This window comes from Chiloscyllium plagiosum, chromosome 19 (assembly GCF_004010195.1).
Source record: "Chiloscyllium plagiosum isolate BGI_BamShark_2017 chromosome 19, ASM401019v2, whole genome shotgun sequence".
In the NCBI taxonomy this organism is placed as follows: domain Eukaryota; kingdom Metazoa; phylum Chordata; class Chondrichthyes; order Orectolobiformes; family Hemiscylliidae; genus Chiloscyllium; species Chiloscyllium plagiosum.
In genome coordinates, this window is record NC_057728.1 from 50,443,680 (window position 1) to 50,469,265 (window position 25,586).

The 25,586-nt window shown below is 39.0% G+C and overlaps 1 protein-coding gene across 12 annotated transcripts in view; it reads left to right on the top strand.

The window, feature by feature from the left end:
* The window catches only part of ppfibp1b (PPFIA binding protein 1b), a 177,576-nt gene that overhangs the window by 46,520 nt on the left and 105,470 nt on the right, over positions 1-25,586 (top strand). For all 12 annotated transcript variants that reach the window (XM_043709806.1, XM_043709810.1, XM_043709809.1 and 9 more), the window contains exons 2-3: positions 11,496-11,588; positions 15,782-15,987. In XM_043709806.1, the coding sequence (XP_043565741.1) occupies positions 11,528-11,588; positions 15,782-15,987 (267 nt within the window). In that variant the 5' untranslated portion in view covers positions 11,496-11,527. The remainder of the gene's footprint in view (positions 1-11,495; positions 11,589-15,781; positions 15,988-25,586) is intronic.

The window sequence follows — 25,586 nt, forward strand, 5'->3', positions numbered from 1 at the left end:
GGAATGTGTCGCCTCTGTTGCTACTGCTGCTGTCATTTTAGCCATCTAGAGGTTTGGTGCTGCTAATTTACTAAAACTCAGAAATTGAGAATCCACTTATCATTCTGCTGTTGACTTCATCCTGTTAAGGGGATTTAAAAATTGACTGTACAGCGAGCTCATTGTCACTGAGCTACAGGTTTGCATTTTTAGTAATATTGTAATCTTGACCCGCAATGGCTGCCTGAATGTAATTTATGATTTGTTACTCATTCACTTGCATTTTACAGTGAATAATGCAGTCAGATACAGTGGTAAAGCTTCAACAGTTGTCACAATCCAGTGCCATTTTGAATAGTTCAAGAATAAAAAGGAAAAAAAGATATAACTGAAAGAGTCCTGAGCCGGCTCACCAACAACTCCTGGACTGTCTTGCTGCTGTTTGTGCCAGACGTACCAATATATGAGTCACCACATTTTAGGCGCAATCTCGCTGATGCTGGGTTCAGTGCCAAACCCACACTCAGCAGGAGTCCCCAGCTCTGCTGCTGCTTCAATGAAGCTAGGAGCCCTGGCTCTGGGCATGCCACACTGCCATCACTGTAGCTGCCATCTCGCCATCACTAGGAGTCCCTGCTCTAAGCCTATTGCAACTAGGAGTCCCTGCCTCCACTGCCAGACCAAACTGCTGCTGCCATCTTGCCAAGGATCCTGCTCCAGCTGCCACCCTCCAAGCTGTTGGCTTGCTGGTGCTGCCATCTTAAAGTCTGCTGCCATCTCCAATCGCTGGAGGATCTTTGCTGCTGCCGGCCTCTCACACAGTTGATGTCCGTGCAGCCACTGCCTCCAGTAACTGTGAGGAGCCCAGTCTGCTGCTGCTTCCAATCACTGGGAAAAGCCGCATTCCACACATGGCCCGCTCTAGCTGCCACTCTGATTTCGCTGACTAACCCAATGCAAAAGTCTCCAAAGAAAAACAAAAGAAAAAAATAAAGAAAAAGAGCAGAAGTAAAAAGAAGCATGTGGACTGTGGACAACAAATAACTTACTGATTAGTTAGATTTACTGAAGTATTGGCACAGCGGCAATCATCCAGTTGCTCTTTTTCCATCCTGTAAACCACTTATGATTTGCTAGGCTATTGATATTTTTTATCTGGCTACCAACACCTGTGAAATTTTAAAGTTGTCCATTGTTGAGCGCTGGGATGTTACTCCATCTAGTCATCCTTGACCTTATCCCCTGCCATTCAAAGGGAACGTTTTTTGTCAAGGATGCACTTCTATTCTGAGTGTCCAGATATCCTTTTTGATTTGCATTCAGTAATTTAAGTTGAGCAATGGGGGTTAGTGTTTTTCTGCCCTATTCCAGTTTTGAGCAACAGGTCATGACGACTGCAGCAGATGTGGATGAGTATTTTGTTTCACATATACTAATCCCTGTGGCTAAAACATCTTTTTGCTTTCTTTATAGTCTTATACTCTTATTCACTTATATAAAAAAGGGGTTCTAGTTGCAGTATATGGTCACTTCAAATGCAATTCATAGGTTCTGAGGTTAGTTGGATTTGCTCAAGAGGCAATCAGAGTCAAGGAGTGATACTCGAATAGCACAGCCGGTCAGGCAACCTCCGAGGAGCAAGAGAATCAATGTTTCAGGGCATGATGAAGACTTATGCCCTAAAAATCGATTCTCCTGTTCCTTGGATGCTACCTGACCGACTGCCCTTTTCCAGCATCACACTCTTCTCTTTGACTCTGATCTCCAGCATCTGCAGTCCTCACTTTCTCCAAGAGGCAATCATCATCCACTTTGCCTCTTTCTGTTATGTAAACCTCTTATGAGGTTATTGATACTTTTATCCAGTTAGCAGCACTTCATAGTGAAGGCTTGGCATTGTTTCTTACAAATAAATCAATTGTATGTTAAAAGATGTTAACTCATGCTTCCATTTAGTAAGGAATCAATAGGAATGGAAAAATTTGAAAAATGTCATTTGAGTAGGGAATAGAGATCACCCTTTACAGTTACCAATAGAAGTGCTGGAGGATATATTGTGTAACCAGTGTTGAGAGAGGAGGTATCTTGAAGTGGCGCGATAGGGAAGGACTGGAGCCAGTTGTTGTGGACCTCGCCAGGACAAGTGTCATTTGAATTGAATTATAAAACAAAGAGGTAATGTCTGGATTGCTACTGGAGCCACAATGCTAAATGTCTTGGAGATAAACAGATCAGCCATGTGCAAAAGGAACTCCATTTGAAGGGACACCAGCATCAGTATTGTGATAAGGAACTCGTTTGCGCTAACCATTTACTTGGCTGGAATTGGGTTAAAGTTGACTTACTGAATGAGCCATAAAGAATATATCAACCAGTTTAGGCTCATGGTAGGTGCCCACCTTTTAAATAAAGTGGGTAGAGGAAAGAGTTCTATGTGGAATTAATAACCTAAAGATAAGAGGATCAGTGTAAAAGTTAGAATCCAAGAAAGGGTAAATACGATATTATTATTTTGGAATCAAAACATTGCAGGAAGTAACACTGTACCTGTTAGTGTTTTTAAAAAAATGACTAAATCAATGCATAACATCAAACAGTATGAAGCTGTAACTTTTCTCAATAACTGATTGTCACTCCTACCTATTCTACCATCAAAAGACATATCTACTGTGGGTAAATTAGTGAGGAAAGGTGTCAATTGGGTTTTTACTTTGGTTCCCTAGTTTCGTGCCATGTAGCTATTCCTGCAGGTAAGTTCTTCAGGCCTTTATCAAGAGTGGTGCTACAGAGTCGCTGTTTATTTACTCGCGAGTTGTGGGGATCATTGTATGCGCCAGCATTTACTGCCCAATCCAAGATGGTAAGCTGTCGCCTTAAACTGCAGCAGTCCGCCCATTATGCTATTAGGGAGCCAGTTCCAATATTTTGACCCAGCGATATTGAAGAAGTGACCATAAACGTATGTAGAAAAAATAGTTTTTGTTTTTTGAAATTAATGACATTTTTCACTTGGTGTTGTAGAGTCATACAGCATGGACCAGACCCTTTGGTCCAATTCGTCCGTGCTGACCCGATATCTCTATGTAACTTAATTTCATTTGCCAGCATTTGGCCCATATCCCTCTAAATCCTTCTTATTCACGTAACCATCCAGATGTCTTTTAAGTAGCAGCTTGTTCCATAAGTGTGAAAAAGTTATCCCTTGGGTCCTTTTTTAAATCTTTCCCCTCTCACATTAAATCTATGCCCTTTAGCTTTGGACTCCTAGGAAAAAGACCTTGACAATTTACCCTGTCTAAGCCCCTCATGATTTTATAAAGCTGTCAGGCCACCCTTCAGCCTCTGAAGCTCCAGGGAAAAAAGCCCCAGACTACTCACTCTCTCATTATAGCTCAAACCCTCCAGTCCTGGCAACACCTTGTAAACCTTTTCTGCACCCCCTCAAGTTTAACAACATCCTATAGCAGGGTAACCAGAATTGTATGCACTATTCTAATAGTGGCCTCACCAATGTCCTGTACAGCCACGACATGATGCCCCAACTCAATGTTCTGACAAATGAAGGCAAATTGAAGTTAGAGTAAACCAACCATGTGAAAAAAAGGGACAAAACTGAGCTTTGCTGTTGAGAAAAAAGTTGTTCTTCATTTTCAAATGTTATGGTTAAATTGAAAAAGTAGTTGAAATGTTTTAGCCAGCAAAGAAGTTTTGCCTTCGCAACTATTATTCTCAATAGACAAATTTCCCCAGAATGTCCCATGTTAGGCCACCCTCAGTCCAAGTTGTAACCTTGACATTCTGAAAATTGAGATGTTTGCAGATCCTTTTGTTAGTAACCACACTATTGAAATTTCTCTGAACAAAAAGCTTACACTTGTCATTCTACCTGTAACTAGGGTTATGTTTCAGTTTGCGTTACATGACTCTTTCAGAATCACAGTGAGACAAATGGATAGCTCTCCTTAAGGAAATTGTTTAGACACAATTGGCCGAATGTCAGTTTCTTGTAAGATTGAGACGTTGAATTTTAAGATTGGGGTAATTCTGAAAATTGGGTGTTTAGTGCAGTCCCAGCACTCTAAGGTATCATTTTAATTTCACTTAAAATCGCCACCTAAAACGACTGATAGCCTTGTATCCAGAGGAGCTGTAATAACTTAGGTTTCCTCACATTCTGGCATCCCTGATTCCCTGGTATTGTTATATGTAAAACTATGCTTCCCTAACAGTTTAAAGTACCATCAGTTGTCAAATAACTCCAATATCTGAACATTTTTTAAAAGTTCCTATTCGTACAAAGAGCATTTCTTGGTAAACATACAACCTAATAGGTATATAGCCTGTCACACTAATCTTAAATTCTGGTTGTCTGTCAAAGTTTTCTATTTGCAGTTGTATGACTGCAGTCATGGAAAGATAGAAACTTATTTCACAAAGAGAGGCCATTGTGTTCAGGCTGACATTTCAAACAGGAGTTGTGCATTGGTCTTCCATTGGGCAATTTGCTCGTAATTAGAGTCGTAGAGATATCCAACTCGGAAACAGACCCTTTGGTTCAACTTGTCCATGCCAAACAGATATTCTAACCTAATCTAGTCTCATTTTGCCAGCACTTGACCCATATCCCTCTAAACCCTTCCTATTCATATACCCATCCAGATGTTTTCTAAATGTTGTAATTGTACCAGCTTTCTGCAATTCCTCTGGCACCTCATTCCATAAATGCACATCTCTCTGCTTGAAAAAGTTGCTCCATAGGTCCCTTTTTATATCTTTTCCCTCTCACCCTAAACCTATGCCCACCCCAGGGAAAAGACCGTGTCTATTTACCCTATCCATGCCCCTCAAGATGTCACCATCTATTTCCCCACATTCTGTATCTTCCATGGCCTGCTCCACAGTAAGCAGATGCAAAATACTCTTTTAGTACCTTCCCCCTTCTCCAGCAATTCCACACATAGGCTGCCTTGCTGATCTTTGAGGGATCATGTTCTTTCCCCAGTTATCCTTTTGTCCTTAATGTATTTATAGAATTCCTTTGGATTCTTCTTAACCCTATTTGTCAAAGCTATGTCATGTTCCCTTTTTGCCCTTCTAATTTTCCTCTTAAGTATACTCCTACTGCCTTTGTACTTCTCTAAGGATGTTGCTGTCTGGGACATTGGCCTCAAGGTTTGAATCTAAATGTAGAATTGCAGTCAGGCTGTGCTGTGAGTGTTTGTCCAATTTTGGAACAGCACCCATCTCTCCCCCTCCCCCCCCCCCCCCCCATCTACACCCTGCAAAAAATGTTAATAATGAGTTTGCAAGGGTTAGGGGGCTGGGTGTTGTTTGTGATGCCTGGGTTATGTCAGATGGCTTGTCCAGTTTTATTCCTTTTCGGTTGTTGTGTGCACCCGAATGTTTGCTAAGCTAAGAGGACTTTGAAGAGTCAACTACATTGCTGTAGGTCTGGAGTCAGATGTGGGTTAAGGTCCTGTCCTCTGTATGAAAAACAACGCATCTTATAAATATATTTTACAAAGTTTTATTAATGATAAAACATTGTGCCTTTATTGAATTACCCAAAATCATGGGGGAATAATGCCTAAGCCAAGCTGAGTCAACTTTTCTCATACGACATGGGGATGGGTAATAAGTGCTGGCCTAACCAGTGATGCTGTCATCCCATGAATGAATATATAAAAACAAAACTGATTATTGCTGTCATTGATATTTGGCATTCTTGTATCTGTCTTGATGAGAAAAACGTTCTGTAGTACCAAGAGAAATCACGTGGCTAGTATTGAAAATTTTCATTTTTAAATTGTAAAAATCAAAAATAGCCCAAGTAACACAAGAATTTCACAACTGTATTCTGGACAATTGTACGGTACAACAAGCCAAACATAGCAAAATAATGGGCTGTAATTATTGAACAGGCTGACTGTAAAGGAACGTATTACAAAATGCTACAATTGTCCTTTTTAGAAGTAAGTGAGGACTGCAGATGCTGCAGATCAGACTCGAGAGTGTGTGCAGGAAAAGCACAGTAAACCAGGCAGCATTCCAGGAGCAAGAGAATCGACGTTTCGGGCAAGAGCCCTTCTTCCTGATGAAGTAACAAGGAATGTAACAGGCCTAAGTTTGTAAATTTAGGGGAACAAAGTAAGGTTGAGTATGATAGACTGAAGGAAGCTAATAATAATATTGGATTGGTACCATGAATTCAAGATCGCAGAATAGTCACTGAGCATCTTCCAAGTTCAGCATGGTAGAATGGCAATTTGGCCATCACATCTGTGCTGGCGGTATGAAGAAGTGATTTACAGCCTTCTACCTGTAGCCCTGCATGGACACCCTTTACTTATAGGTAGTAATTAATTCTAGCTTAAAAATGTGTTGCTGGAAAAGCGCAGCAGGTCAGGCAACACATTTTTAAGCTCTGATCTCCAGCATCTGCAGTCCTCACTTTCTCCTAGTATTAATTCTACTTCAGTGCCTCTATTAAAACTGCCTGTCACATTCTAATACAATGCTTTCTAGATCTCAACTACTTGGAAGAGGGAGTTTAATTATAAGGAAAGATAAAGCTGAGAATATCCTCCTGGTGAGCAGAGGTTAAGGGAGGTTTTAATAGAGGTGACCGAAATTGTGAAAAATCTTTGTTAGAGTAAGGAGAAATTATTTCCATTAGCAAGAAGGGTAATGAGAGGGAAATGGATTTAAGTTAATTAGCAAAAGAGCCAGCAATGGAATTACAATTAATTTTATGCAGCTTGTTATACTGATTTAGACTGCACTGACTAAAATACTGCTAGAAGCAGATTCACTGGTAACTTCCAAAAAGGCTAAGAAGCACATTCGGCTGTTGACCGAAGGGTTGGTGGTTCGATCCTATTCAGGGACATTTGTGCATGTTAATTTTAGGGTGGCACAGTGGTTAGTACTACTGCTTCACACCGCCAGAGACCTGGGTTCAATTCCCGCCTCAGGCAACTGTCTGTATGGAGTTTGCACATTCTCCCAGTGTCTGCGTGGGTTTCCTCCAGGTGCTCTGGTTTCCTCCCACAATTCAAAAATGTGCAGGTTAGGTGAATTGGCCATGCTAAATTGCCCGTAGTGTTAGGTGAAGGGGTAAATGAAGAGGAATGGGTGGGTTGCTCTTTGGAGAGTCGGTGTGGACTTATTGGGCTGAAGGGCCTGTTTCCACACTGTAAGTAAGTAATCTAATCTAAAATAAAATGGAACCATTGCTTTTCAAAGAGCTTTTAATTATTAAGGAAAGAATCTCGACCAGTACATAGGATCTCCTTTGCTCTTGAAATGGTATATTGGGATCGTTCATGCCCACCTAAACAAGTATATGTGATTCTAACGTGATGTCTGGATGAGTCATCTCCAACATTGCAGCACACTCAGCACTGCACTGAAATATCAGTCTAGAATGTACTGATGTCAGTGTGTCCTGGAGTGGGGTCAGAGCTGCAGCCTTCTCACTTAGGCAGATGTGCTATGAATTAATTAAGTTGGCATGTAGTACAGAGGAATGCAGAAGGGTATATTTTGAGAAGAAGAATATAGAATCTAGCTTTGAATTGGCCTTCCTTGCCAAAAAAAATCAAAAAATCTAAATATAAGCTGCTTAAACAGTGACTTAGTATTCTCTGGGCCATGGAAGGGAATGTTTAACTTCTGCAAGGAACTCGGTACAATCAATGTTTGACTTTGTCTCTCTGCAGCATCTTAAAAATTATATTTTTACTTTTCTGTACTTGATGCAGCCCTTACATTTACTGTGAAATGTTTTAAAGTTTGGTTTAATTTTTTTTATTTCAAGGTTAAATGACAACATCTTAGTATTTGTGGATATTGCTTGGAAATGCACACCTTTAATGATTTCTCTTTTTAAAAAAAAATAAAGTGGAAAATATAGTAAATGTTTGTGAGGGTAATAATTTGGAACTTTTTTGTATCTACGTAATTTGATCTATAGTAGCCATGATCATCATCCTGTGTCATGCACTCCACCAGCCTTGAAGGTGTTTTTGTTGACCTCCAGTTTTGTTAGGCTATATGACGCCTTATTCAGTCAACTTTGCCCGAATGTCAAGGCGTAACTGCGTTCATCTGTCTTATGTTTAGCATTCACATATGTCTGTAATTAATCTGACTGGGTCAGAGGCTGGATGGTTTGCATGTAAACCAAAGTCTAATTTGATGGGTAGATTGTTTAGTTGCCATTTCTTAGTGACTCATGGATTGCTACTGAGTGCACAGTTTCAGGGGAAAAAATCTCTGTTTTATTACTAATTCAGCAACAAGATAGAAGATTGCATTGGAATGGATGTACCACCTGCTTACTACACAGTTAGTACATGCCTTTCTGTGTACTTAGTGAGATTCATGATTTAACATTTGAAATGGAATCATTGACATGTTTAAAATGTGCCAGTGGACTTTCACAGATTATAAACTTCTTACATTTGTCATTTTACTGGTCTTTTTAAGACTACATGTGCCATGTCCATTTTTAAATTGCAGAAATATAGATTTAATGTTTTCTCTTTGCTCACTCTGCCACTCACTTTGGGAGTACAAAATCACTTTTCAATGTAAAGATATTTTTTACATCCCAAACTGTTTCTATCTGCATGTTTGTTCTAGTCATTGGTCCCATAGTACATTTGATTTCACTGATTTTGATTTTGATTTTGTTTTGCCAATAATTTAGAAATACATTTAATGCATTATACAACATAAAATAAATTTGGGCAGAGTATTGCAGACTTCAGGGTTCCATGTCAGGTTTGAAAATTCTCTTACCCCACCCCTGCTGGAGCATACATGTTCTTGCGATACGACAGCCAGATAGGCAGAGGGGACAGGGTCGCATTGGTAATAAGAAATGAATTTAAATCGATAGCACAAAGTAATTTAAAGTCAGAAGGCAGCAATATAAATAGGCAAGGGAAAAGGAAATAAATGACCAGATGAAGAGCAGATGGGAGAAAGCTCATCTGGAGCATAAATGCCGACATAAACCTGACATTGATCAATCTATTTAGCTCCTATATTGTGTATTCTATTTTTAAAAAATATGAGTCATTATTCCCAACAGGGGTCTTTCATGTGTTTCTATGATATTTCACTTAAGGCCAAGTTTGAGAAACTCCATCTAATACACATTTGCTTTAAAAACACATATTGTTTGGAGATTAGACTTGATGTGTAGCATTTGACCACACCTACACTACATACTCTAGCATAGGACTTGAAGATTTGCTCAATGTTTGTGTTTTCCATGCGTTCTAGGATGGAGCCAAGTTCAGGAAATTGCTGACCAATGGAGTTGAACTACTGCAAGGAGTTTCACCAGCTTCTAAGGATAGCTATAGTTTCCATGGGTAAATGTCCATGGGAACTTTAACATGGTCACATTTATCATTTTAGTGTTGGAAATACATAGGGCAAGGGGAAGTGAATGGAATGCTGGAATCTTGTCTTTGCAGCATGTTTAAATACTGTTTCTGAGTCTCCAAACTTGGACTAAAATATACTGGCTTGGCCTTGTTTAAATCATTGTGCATATAGCTGAGTTGCGTATTGCCATCTTTCTTGTGGATAATATTTCTAGTTTGTAAGCTGTTTGCTAACCCCAACAAAATGAGGTATATTGTAAATAATTTGTGTATGCTTTTCAGTGTAGTTAGATTTTATATTTACAATATATTTGATATTTTATGAAAAATAAGTACTCTCCTGGTGCAATTGGTACAAGAATCAACAACGCTGAGAAAACCTAACCTTTGTTTCCAGCAGTTAAACCATAATGCTGTTTGATTTAAACTTTTTACTTTTGACTGTGTGCCAGGCTTGTGGAAGATAGCTGAAGATTAATTCAGTTGTTAGATGCTTTCCTGTGTAAGACCAAACTTCAGAGTTCAAACAAATGCCAGGAAATATTTGTAACGTCTCCTGAATAGTGGTTTCACAAATATTTGCTGTAATGGTTACTTCATAGTTAGAGGAAGCAAGTTAGCAGAGATGTAAACATTGGAAGTAACTGGTGCAGACTCCAGGAATTGATCCAAAAGGTGGAAAGGAAAAGGGTAATTTGCATAAGTCTGAGGGTACACTTCAGAATGCTGCTTAGAACCAGTTGAACCCCACCTTCTCCCATTTGCTTCCAGCAGTCCTCCTGAATCAAAAGTTCCAAATTGGTGTGAGCAGAAAGATCCATTTGAATGGAAGATTCTCTCGTGTAGATTATGTGTGTATATTTGCCCGTATACATGGCTCCAGAATTGTTCACTGACATGGCCACAGTCCTTTTTCTTTCATCTCTTCCCATGTGATTGTTCATTCAGTTTTGGGTATCAATAGAAAAACATTTTTTCCATAAAAGTCTCCTACAATTGCAGTGTTTGTACAGTTGTGCCAATTTTGGTTTAAATTAAATCTGTTACCTTCGAATCAATAAGACCGTTTCACAAAATAAACACTCACAAGTGCTGAACACTGCTTAAACTAGACATCAGTGCGATGGAGATATAAAGATGAGTTTGTAAACCAAAACTGGCTTGCTAATTGTAATTTAATTATTCTAGTTTTGCTTCTCAGTGTAGTTAGATTTTATATTAACTATGTATTTGATGTCATTTTGTGAAAAATATGTGTACTCTCCTGATGCAATTGGTACGAGAATCAGAGAAAATCTAACCTTTTAACCTTTGTTCCCAGCAGTTAAAAAATGAATGATACTTTGTTATGGCGAAGGATGCCACAGGCATGTAGACAAAAACAGTTATGGGACTGGAATAGTTGCTGATTACTAACTGGTGTTTGCATTTTACTTAAGCAGATACAATAGTAGAAAGCTTGGAACCGTTACCTCTTAAAAATACATATAGCAATACCAATCATTACTAACTTGTATTGCTCGAGGTGAACAAAGTATTGGCAGAGTAGACTGGGCATACATTCTGCCTTTATGCACCACAAGGCATAGCAGCTGAATTGCTAAACTAAACCCCAAATCCTGAAATGCATGCACCTAGTCTGCCAACATGTGTAAACTTGCCTGCCCACTCTGACAATGCGTGCAGCTGTACGTATATATGCACAAATATGTAAATCTCTGTAGCTAAAATGAGAATTGCAGCATAAGAATATGGTGAATTTGGATTTGATGGATTGAAGAAAATACAAAATAGGAACAAGAATAGGCCATTCAGCTCTTCGAACCTGTTCTGCATCTTCCAGTTTTTTTTCTTTCTTAGTCATGCCTCTCTTGCTTATTCTGACGCTCATGCTAAATATCCATGGTATAACAGTTCTTTTGGGTTTTGGATAAATGGCATTCTCAAACTCTTACTGTATTGGTGGTAATTTCAGGTCAAACATAGTTGAGGGAGTTGTTTTAAATGAATGAAAAAATACAGAGTTCCAGTATGTGATTGATTATTATTGATTTTTATTGCAATAACATGTAATCTTGGACACTGGAGCTTCACACTTATTTCCTTTTGCCTCAGGTGTGGCATTAACTGATTTACAAGAATAAAAAATGACTGATGCCAGTGAGATGTTGGCTGCTGCCTTGGAGCAAATGGATGGTATCATTGCAGGTAAGATATTGCTAAGAATTCAGTTCAGTTTACACATTTAAGGTGTTTACACATTAAAGCACTTTTGTTTTAACTTTATGTCCACTTACTTGTTCCTCTGCTTTGAATACAGTGATCATTGCGTTATCACCAGGTCTACTTCCATGAAATACATTTGAATTCTCTGTATCAAGCTGTATTTAGAGACACTGATGAATATTTTAAATGAAAATCATCTTGTGAATAACTTCAATAGAACAATACTTGTTCCTGGTTTAAGACTACTGATGAGATGCCTATGAGGTAATAGTGAAATAAATGGACAACACAAAGCTAATTAGTCAAATGAGGCAAACATTTTATCAGTTCCCTAATTGAGCAAAACTGTCTTCTATTTTTACTAAACAACCTGTTCAGAGATGCTATTACACATCCTGGAGTAGGTAGGACTTGAACCTGGGCCTCCTAACTCAGAAATAGGGACATGACCGCTACGCCACAGGATGATCTTCTGTATGGTCTTGTGCATCAGAAGTAGATCACTTCAAAATTTATCCCCTAATATCAGGGCAAGACTGTTTTCTTGTTGAATACACTACAACTCTTCACCCAGCTTCAGGTTTCTGACTCTATAATGTCAGCTTTACACCACAACGGAGATTAAAGGAATAGGAATATCTGAGACTAAATGCTTGTGATGCAGCTTTCCCCCTCCCATTTTGCAGTGCTTTCTGCCCAATGCCTACCTCTTAACCAGAGAGTTCAGCACAGGTTAATTGACCATTTGTCTTAACTTCTTAGAATCATAGCGATGTACAGCATGGAAACAGACCCTTTGGTCCAACTCATCCATGCCGACCAGATATCCTAACCTGATCTCATTCCATTAGTCAGCATTTGGCCCATGTTCCTCTAAACCGTTCCTATTCAATAGACCCATCCAGATGCCTTTTAAATGCTGTAATTGTACTAGCCTCCACCACTTCCTCTGTCAGCATGAAATTTCTTGGCATCAACCTGGTGGAGAATCTCACCTGGACCCTCAACACCAACTCCATAGCCAAGAAAGCCCAGCAGTATCTCTACTTTCTGCGTAGATTAAGGAAAGCCCATCTCCCATCCCCCATCCTCACCACTTTATACAAAGGGTTCATTGAGAATACCCTGAGCAACTGCATCAATGCCTGGTTTGAGAATAGCACCATCTTGAATCTTAAGACTCTACAACAGATAGTGAGGACAGCTGAGAAGACATCAAGGTCTCTCTTCTCTCCATTACAGACATTTACACCACACGCTGCATCCGAAAGGCTTAACAGCATTATGGATGACCCCACGCATTCATCATTCAAATTCTTCTCCCTGCTGCCATCTGGCAGAAGATATCAGAGCATTCGGTCTGTCACGACCAGACTGTGCAATAGTTTCATCCCCCAAGCCATTGTACTCCTTAACACTATATGATTACACTACTCCATTTGCAATTTTCTGATAAATTTTTGAATTGCTGCTAAAACAATGTTTCATAAATGATCATTCATTGTTATATTGTAATTTGTCCACCGCTGTGCCTGTTGTCTTGTCAGGAATTACTGTGCTGTCTTGCATGTTTGCACTTTTCTATGTACTTTATACTGCCCTGTCTATGACTGTACTCTCGTGTAGTCATATGGCACCTTGGTCCTGGAGCAACACTATCTCATTTTTATTGTGCCAGCTGTAAATGGTAGAAGCAACAAATAAAGTTACTCTACTCCACACACGCACCACTCTCTGTATGAAAGCATTGCCCCTTAGCTCCCTTTTATATTATTCCCCCTCACCCGAAACCTATACCCGGTAGTTCTGGACTCCCCCACCCCAGGGAAAAGACTTTGTTAATCACATGATTTTATATGGTCACTCCTCAGTCTCTGATGCTCCTGGGAAAACAGCCCCAGCCTATTCAACCTCGCCATATAGCTCAAACTCTCCGACTCTAGCAACATCCTTGTAAGCCTTTTCTGAACCCTTTCAAGTTTCACAACATCCTTCAGATCAGAATTGAATGCAATATTCCAAAAGTGGCCTAACCAATGTCCTGTACAACCACAACATGACCTCCCAACTCCTATACTCAATACTCTGACCAGTAAAGGAAAGCATGCCAAACGCCGCCTTCACTATCCTATCTACCTGTGACTCTACTTCCAAGGAACTATGAAGCTGCATTCCAAGGCCTCTTTGTTCAGCAACATTTGTTAATTATGGGACCGCATTCTTTTGGAATTGGTTGCTGCAATTGCTTACGCAACTCAAACATGTGCTTTGAGACATGAGGATGTGAAAGTTGTTTTCCCTACCCACTTTTCCTTCTGTCATGTGGTTTGATTTTCTTCACTTTCAAATTTTTTCTGCACCACTGAAGTGACTTAACAGTACTGTGTTTGTTCAAAGTTTGAGAGAAGATTTGTAGCTTGGGTGCTTGTTGTTGTGGTTCCACAAATTCCCAGCTCGGCGAACAGAACCACAACACTCTGCTTGTTGTTACGGTTTGGTGGTGAGTTGTAACTTCAGATTCTGATTCAGTAATGGAGCAAGTTTGCTTTTTGAGCCACAAATATGAATAGGAAATGTTTAGCGGGATATGGGCTAAATGCTGGCAAATGGGGTTAGATCACATTGAAATGTTTAGTTGGCACGGATAAGTTGGACCAAAGGATCGGTTTCTGTGCTGTATGACTGACTCTATTTAAGCTATTACCTGGCTCCTCATATCAGATTGGGGCAGTAATATAATTGAGGAAATAAATTGATGCCTGAAATGTTTTCAAAAAATTAACTTATCAAATAGTATATATCACTGCAAGTCTAATTGTGTTATAGAATCTTTTAATATTTTTCCTATTCAGTATTGTTTTAAAATTACTTAAATTTAAGGGCCAGGACTTTTTGCTTGAAGGATAATCTTAGTAAACAAACTTAATTTAAAAATAATCTTTCTCATAAAAAAAATTCTCAGAACAAAATGCCAGACTGTTGTCATCTGTAAAGACAACCAATAAGTTAATGCTGTGTCAATTCACTTTCAGTAAATGTCTAAACTTATCTAGAATTCTTTGATCACCATGAAGTGACATTGTTATGGAGACATTGTTTCTCTACCCCGTAAATCTGAAGTGTTTTGAAACTACCTGTATTTCTGTAATATTCTTGAAGAAACACAAGGTGGAACTAAAAGTAGATCATTCTGCCTTTTGAGCCTGCTCCATCATTCAAAATTATCATGGCCGATCCTCTCCCTTAGTCCTGTTCGTTTTCTTCCCATACCCGTTGATTCCTTTAATGTCTAAAAATAAATCAATCACTCTCTTGAATATATTGTGACTTCTGTGAAGGAAAATTTCACTGGTGTGCTACCCTTTGAGTGAAGAACTATATCCTCATCTCTATCCTAAATAGCCTACCCTGTATTCTGAGATTGTGACCTCGGTTTTAGACTTTCCAACCAGGGAAAACTTCCTTCATCTAGTCTGTCCAGCCTTGTTAGACTTTAATAAATTTGAAGCAAATCCCCCTTTCATCCTTCTAAACTCTGGGGAAGGCAGACTACCTGAAACAGACCTGGCATCTCCTATCAACCAAGTGAACCTCTGCGCTCCCTCTAGTGGAATGTCTATGGTAGGTTGAAAACACAATCATCACTACCTCAAATTGTTAATTCTTTCACATCGTGCACAAGCATCAGAAAAACATGGCATCTGTTAGGTTATTTTCTTGGCTGTTATACTTCTGTTAGGCTTTGATTAGTTACATCTGTCATTTTGCTGCAACACTTTGAATTTTCTGCCTAATAAATTCAGGCTGCATTTCATAATGTAGAATCAAATAATGTGGCATAATTAAATACTGAGTAGTATGTCCAGAGGTTTGGTGTTATGAAGAACCTTCCAATTCATCTGCGTATGCTGTGGCAACTCAGTTGTAACAGCATCATTCAGGATAATAAGCATTTGGATTTTGTTTCTCGTTTTTTTTTTGCCTGTAAGAAAGCATATCAATGACCTGGTGTTTAGGGTCAACTTCATTTTTATAAACAAGTGCTGCTTCTGTCTTGAAAGTTAATACATATGTGCACACTACCTGCTAATTTTCAGCCCAGATGTTATGTTTGCATTGTCACCTCATTAGATGTGCATGACTATTTCAATTATTTCTGATTCATTTTTGACCAGGTTCAAAGTCTTTAGACTACTCAAATGGCTTGTTTGACTGTCAGTCACCAAACTCCCCATATATTGGTGGGCTGCGTGTATTACACCTAGTTGAAGATCTTCGTGGACTGCTAGAGCTAATGGAAAGTGAGGAAAAAGATGGATTGCGGTCTCAAATACCAGACTCAACTGCAGAACTTCTGAGTGAATGGTTACAGAGCCATCTGGTAAGCAGTTGATACGGAGCATCTACTTTCTCTGGCTCTATTTAATTCTTTCCAGTATTTTAATATGAATGCATCTTGCCCTGCTTTTGTTTTTAATTCATTCATGGGACCTGGGTATTGCTGGCAAAACCATTTTGCCCATCCCTGTTAGTTAATGTTCACAGTAATTTACCAATTGACAAATGAGGGGGAAAAAGTTCAGCAGCAAGTGATGTTCACTGCTAACAAGACACTGCTGTTAGGGGAAAAATGATGTTCAGCTTATCACACAAGTGATGTGTATGTATTTCAGTGTTAGTGTGACACCAGTTATGTTGTGCATATACCCCAAAGACCAATGGATCGTATAAAATAGCATGTCCCTTTGATTATTCGCAGCAAGTTACTGACCATATTCAACTGCACTTACAGAACTCAAGATAATGTCTAACGTTAGATGTGATTCTGCAATTGGATGATATTTACTGGATTCCTGAAGAAGGGCTTATGCCCGAAACGTCGATTCTCCTCCTTGGATGCTGTCTGACCTGCTGCGCTTTTCCAGCAACACATTTTTCAGCTCTGATCTCCAGCATCTGCAGTCCTCACTTTCTCCTAGTTGATTTACTGGATAATCCTGAATTTGCATAACATTATGCAGGCAGCTAATTTAGAATTGTCAGTATGGCTCACATTGTGGTGTATTTGTGTGTGCTGGAAGTTATATCTATTAATATACAGGAAGGGTGAACATGTGCATTCACTGCACCTCGTTTAACTCAACAGCCATTCTTTGATTTATTGTTGGGACATCAGCTTGACTGGTTTAAGATTCAAACAAAGCCTGATATTCATTAACAGCTGCAAATCCCGATTCATTGTCTCTCCCAATCAGAATCTGCTTGTCAACCAGTTGGCACTTCTTTTGAAGTGAAATGTTGACTTCTGCTTTTGAAGGTATTCTTAGCAAATGTCCCAATGAGTGCATGTTAATAAACGTTGATGCGATGAGTCTTTTTTAACTCAAAAAAAAATAGCTGTCATGCATTGTTGATTGGCAGAACTTTAGTTTTACCGACTATCTTTATCAGTGGATCTTCAATTAAACACACTAATTCGTTATCTCGCCCCTCTCTAAAATTTCAATAATCTTTTGATATTCTAAACTCTACACCCACAAAGTGAAGGGAAATAAAAGAAAATCCTCTGGAATCCTCAGTAAAGATCTTGCAGAAAGGATGCCTAAACTTGGTATTTACTATTTTTGTTACTTTCTAGGCTTTTCATTCTCATCATTTTTAGGAGCAAACAATTCCTGCCAAGTAAGATAAATATCAACAATGGGAAGAAACTTTAAAAATAAACAGACTTCACCTCAGATGTCCTGTTTCAAGAGGATGTGAATTATGGGTGTGTACTTGAGAGTCAGTGCCAACAATAATGTTAGCATTGGGTTTGTTTTTGATGCTAATTTTGCCAATAGGAATCAGAAACTGACTGTGTTGTAGTCTGACATGATAACATAACTAGTCCTGAGGTTTTTCCAGAATTTGTGGCGCAGAACATCTTTCCAGCAGTTCAGCTTTATATATTCTAATCTTCTGCTAACTTAATTTGCTTCCCCTTTATTCCTTCATTCTGTGAAATAGTTTCTTTGATCTGTCTAACCAGAGGAAGTGCAAATGGAAAAAAAAAACTTGCATTTACATAGCACTTTTCACATTCTTGTAGGACTGTATAAAATGACAATACTGAGACTGGCTGTATGGCCCATCAGTGTGATGTTTACTCTCCATTGTGCCCATCATTTCCTTCTCTCTTGCTGTCAACCATCTGGCTCCCCTTGAGTACTGACTGATTTTAGCGTCAGTCACAACTCTGGTCTCCTGTGATTTTTGCCTTTCAAAAAAAAGTTATCAATGTTTGTGTTTAATCTTAAATCTTATGCTTCCTCTATTTTACACAATTTAATCACTGTAAGGAATCTCCAAAGAACCTTACTTTTCATAGTAAGGTCAGTTTGCCTATAGCAAGGTTCTACTGCCCAGCAATAAGATCAATACACAGTTAGCACTAAGGTGGTGTTGCTTGAATGAGGGAGGTTTGTTATCTCACACAACCTTTTAAGTTGATAACTTTCACTGAACAGATGGTTTAACATGATTCCTGTGTTTCACGATTCAGCATTCCTGATGAAGGCCTTTTGCCCGAAACATCGATTTTCCTGCTCCTCTGATGCTGCCTGACCTGTGCTTTTCCAGCATCACTCTAATCTAGACTCTGATTTCCAGCATCTGCAGTCCTCACTTTTGCCTAGATGGTTTAACATGTCTATAAGGAGAAAGTGAGGTCTGCGGACACTGGTGATCAGAGCTGAAAATGTGTTGCTGGAAAAGCGCAGCAGGTCAGGCAGCAATCTAAGGATTCCTGAAGAAGGGCTTATGCCCGAAACGTCGATTCTCCTGTTCCCTGGATGCTGCCTGACCTGCTGCGCATTTTCAGCTAACATGTCTATAAGACAACTTCAACAACACAGCAATAATCTTAGATTGTATGTTGACTTCTGAGTTGAAATTGAGATAAAAGTATCCTTACTAATGAGCCATGTGTGTAAAACTGTTCTGATTTTATATTGTTTCCAATGAATGAGGGAATCTGATTTAGTCTATCAGACAGTGCCATCCTGTGGTGATTCCATATTGTTAGTCAGTAGTGGCATTTCATTTTTGCATTTAATCATCTGTATACAGGAATTTGGACAAGCCAAATAAAAATAATGGTATTTGAATATAGAGGAGCCTTTTTCTTGTATTTACTTAGTCATTGCTGTATGAAGTATTATTAGACTGTGAAGCTAGAAAAATTATTACCGAAATTGGCATTTAAAAATAAAAACTGGGTGGAGAGGATATTTGATTTAGAATTATAACATTTAAAGTATTGTTTTCCAATTTTAAGCTCCCTAATCTTGGGCTGTGAAGAAGTATGAATATACCTGACTTAGTTATAGAGGCAATATTATGGGGAAGCCCAGGTTTGAATCCTACCATGGCAGCAGATCTGAATTAAATTCAACACATCTGGAATTAAGAATCCTGTTAAACCCGAGACCATTGTTGATTATCGTTAACCAAACTAATTCATTTAATGTCCTTTATTTAAGGCCTACATGTGACTTCAGTCCCACAGCAATAATGTTGACCTTAATAGTCTTCTAAAATGGTCTAACAAGCCACCCAGCTCTGTCAATAACTAGAAAGTCTCAAAAAACGGAATGAAATTGCATGGTTCATCTGGCATCTACCAAGACATCACAATGACAAACTTGGCCCTGTCAATCCTGAAGTCTTCCTTACCAACATCTGGGGCTTAGCGCCAAACTTGGGAGATCTGTCTCACAGACTCGTCAAGCATTAGGACTGTTTTTTAGATGAAAACCCCAAGTTTTCTCTCTCGCTGCCTGTTTAAATATCCAATTTTCTCTGAACTGCTTTCAGGGTTTGAAAGCTGCCTTGTCTTAGTAGTAAGAGCTGGTAACAGACTCTGTATTGCCTGGCTAGAAACTTGGCACAACTTGAGCATAACACTGACTGGTATTCTACTGATTCAGCCATGCAAGTGATGGTTTACTTTGATGTTTGAAGAAGTATAAAACTACATGCAGTTAGTTATTAGGTCTTTTTTTGAGTTTTATAAAATTGCAACTTAAGAGTAGTGATATAAACTATTGAATTGTTAGATCTATTGCTATTTCACCCACTGTTATACAATAAGATAAAGCACAGGAACAGGCCATTCGGCCCACCAGGCCTGCTCAAATTCTGATCCTTTAGACTTGCTACTAATTGCCAATGAATGGTTTCTAGCCCACTGTTCGCTGTTTATGTGCCTATCAAGATATGCCTTTAAACATGCCTGCTTCCACTATCTCCACAGGCAGTGCAGTCCAGGCACCCACCACCCTCTGTTTGAAAAGCCTTCCCTGCACTTATTCCCTAAACTCCTCCCCCACCCACCCATACACCTTAAAACCGCCTTGTCGTTGACCTTTCCACCCTAATAAAAGCCTCTGACTATTCTTCCTATCTATGCTTCTTACAGTTTTGTTGACTTCTATCAGGTTGCCCCTCAGTCTCCATCTTTCCAGTGAAAACAATCTAAATTTATCCAACCTCTCATAAAACTACAGCCTTCCAGACCAAATAAAATCCTGACAAACCCCCTCAGCACCCTCCAAAGCAACAATGTTTTCCAATAGTGTGGCAACCACACTGCACACAGTATTCCAAATGTGGCCTAACCAAAGTTTTGTACAACTGTAACTTGCCAACTTTGTCAGTTGCAAAGGATGTTTTTCAGTTGACTGTATGGTGCCATCAGCAAGCTTCAATTTTACAATTTGATGAATGCCTTTCAATAGCTGACTGCCTAATTAACTTGTTTGCAATTAGTGGCTAAATTATTGAAAGGATAGCTGTTCCAAGTAAAAAGGAGTGTTTATCGCTATTACCCTAACAGGCATAGGTGAGATCTGCAAATTTGAAAAATTATCCCAGTAATATTCATAGCATTTCATAATCAAAGACATTAATTTGTCACTGCCCTGTGTTGACTGTGTTAGTGTCTCAGGCACACTGTAGCACCAAGTTATTTTACCATCATCAGATCAAACATATTAAAACAGCTAATAGAATGTTATCTTACAGGTGTGTGTGTGTGTGTGTGTGTGTGATGACTGCTGGTGGTTCAACCTGAGGGTCACTATGCCTCAGGCAGGGGGCAATTATTGAGAAGGCAGGATCCTCAGTGATCTCAGCTGGTAAAGGAATTGAACCCAATTTGTTACTGTCACTCTGCAAAGCAAATTGGCTGCCCAGCTTCTCTGGGATTATGGCTACTCACCTTCTACTTTACATTTTTAATGCAAGAGGAACTGAATATAAAACCAGGGGGATTATCCTTGAGTTAATCAAGATAATGATGAGACCATATCTGGAGTACTGTATAAAGTTATAATTGAAACTTAGAAGGTTGAGGGATTTTGACAGGGTAGATATTGAATCAATGTTTCCTCTGATGGAAGAATCTAGAATTTTGGGTCACTGTTTTAAATAGGCAGTTCCTGGTTTTTAAACAGATGACTGTTTAAAAGGCAGGTCAGGTGACTGAGGAGTCGCAGGTGGAGTTTAATTGAGATGCTGCATTTTGGACAAGCAAATCTTAGCATGACTTATACACTTAATAGTTAGGTCTTAGGGATTGTTGCTGAACAAAAGTCTTGGTGTGCAGGTTCATAGTTCCTCAAAGTAGAGTTGCAGGTAGATAGCATAGTGAATAAAGCACTTGGTATGCTTTCCTTTATTGGTCAGAATATTGAGTATAGCAGTTCGGAGGTCATGTTGCAGCTGTACAGGACATTGGTTAGACCAATTTTGAAATATTGCGTGCAATTCTGGTCTTCCTATTGGAAGGATGTTGTGAAACTTGAAAAGTAACTTGAAGCTAGCTATTCAGTTAACTGTTATGCAGTCATCTCTCTAAATCTATAATAATGCAATGGCCAGCTGTTTCATATTATGTTAATATTAATGGGGATGGATAGGTTAAAGCAATGTAGCATATCCAATTCACCTCACTGGTGAATTCCCCTTAGAAAGTCACCCTGATCTGGTTATCTATTTTGTTGCACCATAGAGTATTTTGTAACAAATACTTGAATTTGGAGAGGACATGGTGTCCACAACTGTTTCATGGATTGTTGATGTCGAGCTAAATGAACTAACTAGCATCTAGTTCTGCTAAATAAACTAGTTTAAACTGAGAGAGGGGGGTGGGGGCGCATTGTGTGTATATCCCTTGACCCTGAGACTATAATTATCTAGATAAATGTATTAGCCAGTTGGTCATGGCAAAATCCCCAAGACAGTTACGATTTTGGTGGTTGGGAGAGAAAGATGAGCCTGGCACTGGGTGAGCTTCCTGCTGCTCATGTAATAGTGCCATGAGATCTTTTTTCCAACTAAAACTTATTCAACTTCGTCCAAATGAGAAGACTCTGTGCTGTATTCCTCAACCTGGATTATACCCAATCCATAAACTGGTAGCCATAATTGTTTGACTTCAAAGTGATGTGACCAATTGAATCAAGCTACTTTACGCAATTAATATTGTCGCATGCAAGATCAAAAATCCTGAATATTTGGGAGGTGGAACGGAATTTCAAATTGATAATTTCTTAATGCCACATCATTACTAGTTGCAATTGAACTTGGTGGGTCATCTGAAGTTTGAGTAAAAATAGTTAAATCGATTGGTTCTTTATTTTAAATGAACAATTCAGTTGCATTGTTTATAATCTATGAACTAGAACTAAACTCATTTTAATGTTTAACTGCTAAGCTGGTGATTGCTCAAGTAATGCCTAACTTTAAAATTTGCTTCTGTTTCAGTGACAGCGGGTGATAGGAAAGTTCACACTGCGCAACCCTGTGTAAAGAAGCGATTTATGAACCTCCCTATTAAATTGTTAGGGCAAGTAGACCAAATCAATATATCTAATTTTAGCTGGTCAACTACTGAGGTCAGGTGCAAAGTTGTTGACTGCTTATGAATTTTTGGGAACTAGGCTAATTACTTTTTTTTCCCCCCCATTTGTGTTTGTTTATTTCATCAAGTTGTCGTCCTGTTTCCCCCTCAGTCAAAGCAAAACACTGAGACACAGTATAGTTTTACCTCCTTCATCATTACTCCTGGCCCTGGAGGGAGAGAGAGAGAGAGTTACATAGGGGCATGAATTCATGATCTTCTCTGGAACAGCAGTTTATCAATGAACTCACATAGTTGTTTTACAGGGAGGAGCATCCAGATAAGGAGATAGATATATATATATATATAGATAGATATATATAGATATATAAATATAAATTGAGGGACCGTTATAATCAGTGAACATCAACAGTAAAGATTGGGCCATCTGCTGTTGCACAATGAATAACTGGCTTCACATAATGAATACTTTTCATCTTATTAAACTGACCTCACATACTGAATGCTTGCCATATTGTTAAATGGGTCTATATAATGACTACTTTTCCACCTTGTTAACACATTACCCTTGCCACCAGCACCCCATTGTTAACTGTAAGTTCTTATCTGATCTGAGTCATGCTCAGTTGAACCTCTTGTTTCACAAAACTCAGAACTTAACTCACTGCCTGCTTAACCCCGTCTCCACATTCTCATGCCCACCTTTTATCATTTCGTGATAACCACTGCGATGGCACTACCAGCTTTCATAAGACTCTGACAGCCAGTATTTAAGCAAGTTAATGACACACAGCATACAATGATTACAAAAACATTACTAGTCTGTTACAGTAATTAGTGTGAAGAATCCTGCCATGTGGGAGAAAAATCCACCAGTAAAGTTCTCAAAACCACAGTCCTCAGTGACCACGCCATCCTGTCCAAGTCGAGCAGAAACGAGCCAGTTCTCCAAAATCTCCTTTAGTAAAGTCCAACCTGAGAACAAAATTCAATCTGTCCTTGCATCACTTCTCTGAGAAATCTGATTTCTTGGATAAGGGCAGTTAAATACTTAACAAAACTGATGAGACTTCCATCCTTCCAGAGATGCTTCAGATGGAGGATACCAGCACATTTGAGTGTGCATTGCAGCAGCTGCGACTGCAGGCTAGGTGAACACAGCATTCTTTGCTGCTTCTGCTCCCGCTCTGCTGTTGTGATGTTAGCTTGATCAGTGAGCCTTCATATTCCTTAAACAATCGAAAGACAAGGCAAAGCTCACATGATTTAATGTCCATTGGAAGGCCACTGACAAAAAGCGTACCGACCTCCTCTTCACTGTAATTAACTTCTTCAGTTTTCATGCTCATGACTGGGGAGCTGATTGAATTGGTTGGATCAAGTTGTGGAGGGATGGGTGGTGGTCCAACAGTGTGCTTTACCTGTGAATGCAGAAACTCTAGAGAACATGTTAGCTGCTGAAAGTGTCTTTGCATTTCGTCTCTCATTCCTTCTTTATGAAGATGGACATCAGTATGAAGACAGTCATACGTGTAACTGCACTAAATTGTGCTGGCTATTTCAACCTTCTATGAATTCTTGAAATCTGTACTCTGTTCACTATTTATGACATTATCGAGTTTTATACAATCCATAAACTTCTAAATTGTATTGCCTAAACAATTCAGTCATTTATAAACAACAGTGGTCCTAAAATCAAACCCTCTGGTGCCTCCATTGAGGTTATTCAAAAATTATTTTCTTTTAACAAATTGATACTTTGCTGATGTGAAAGCTGTCAGGAAAAGCATTTCAGAATCTGGAACAGCAAGAAAACAACATTGTTTCCTGTCGTTTAGGAATTGAAGAGGTAGTTTCAGTTCAGACTTAAATCTTATATATTTGTGGGAAACATGCTGAATATATTAAAATACGTTTTCTAAATGAAACTTCACAAAACAGCCAAAAATAGAGACAATTTTGGTAGAGATCAACATTCTTTGAATTTGCGATATGAAGGGGGCCAATGAAGTCTGAATAATAACTAATAGACTTTAAGCAGCAAGTTTTGAGAAGATTTGTAGCTCAGGTTGAGGTTGTGGATGTAGGTTTGCTTGCTGAGCTGGACGATTCGTTTCAGACGTTTCATCACCATACTAGGAAACATCTTCAGTGAGCCTCCAGATGAAGCACTGCTGATGATTCCTGCTTTCTATTTATATGTTTGGGCTTCTTTGGGTTGGTGATGTCGTTTGGACAAACAGGCAGAAAACTAGCCACCAGGATACATGAACATCAACTAGCCACAAAACGACATGACCCTCTCTCACTAGTATCCTTACATACGGCTGAGGAAGGAACAACTTCGACTGGGACAACACATCTATCCTAGGACAAGCCAATCAGAGACCCGCACGAGAATTCCTAGAAGCATAGCATTCCAACTGGAACTCTATAAACAAACACATTGACTTGGACCTGATTTACCACTTCCTGAAAAAGAACAAGAAATAACATCACCACAGGAAACGACATCACCAACTCAAAGAAACCCAAACATATCAATAGAAAGCAGGAATCATCAGCAGTGCTTCGTCCAGTAGTTCACTGAAGATGTTACCTAGTAGGGTGACAAAACGTCTGAAAATGAACCTTGCAGCTCAGCGAGCAAACTTGCATCCAGAATTTAAGCAGCTCATCCTCAAGTTCTGATATTCTCTAAAATCTTAACAAAACATCAAACTCAAAATACACTCTTCTTTTTGTGAACACTCTGCATTAAAAGCAATGCCTCAAAGATATTGTAATACAATACTCTCTTCTGGCTAAAGCATGACCACTGACTAAACTTTTTTTTTAAACAGGCATTGTAGAATTTCAAACAAATTGGGGGCTCAAGGCACTGTCAATTTGTTTTAAGGTTACAAGTTTGATAATTTTAAAAAGAACATCATGTTGTATAATTTCAATGTAAAAACAAAATCTGCCCCATTACATAGCGCACAAAACACATTGAGATCTTGATTCAAACAAGGCAAAACAGTTACTTAACAGCCTGAACCTCCATTAAACGCAGACAGCCCAAACCTCAACCA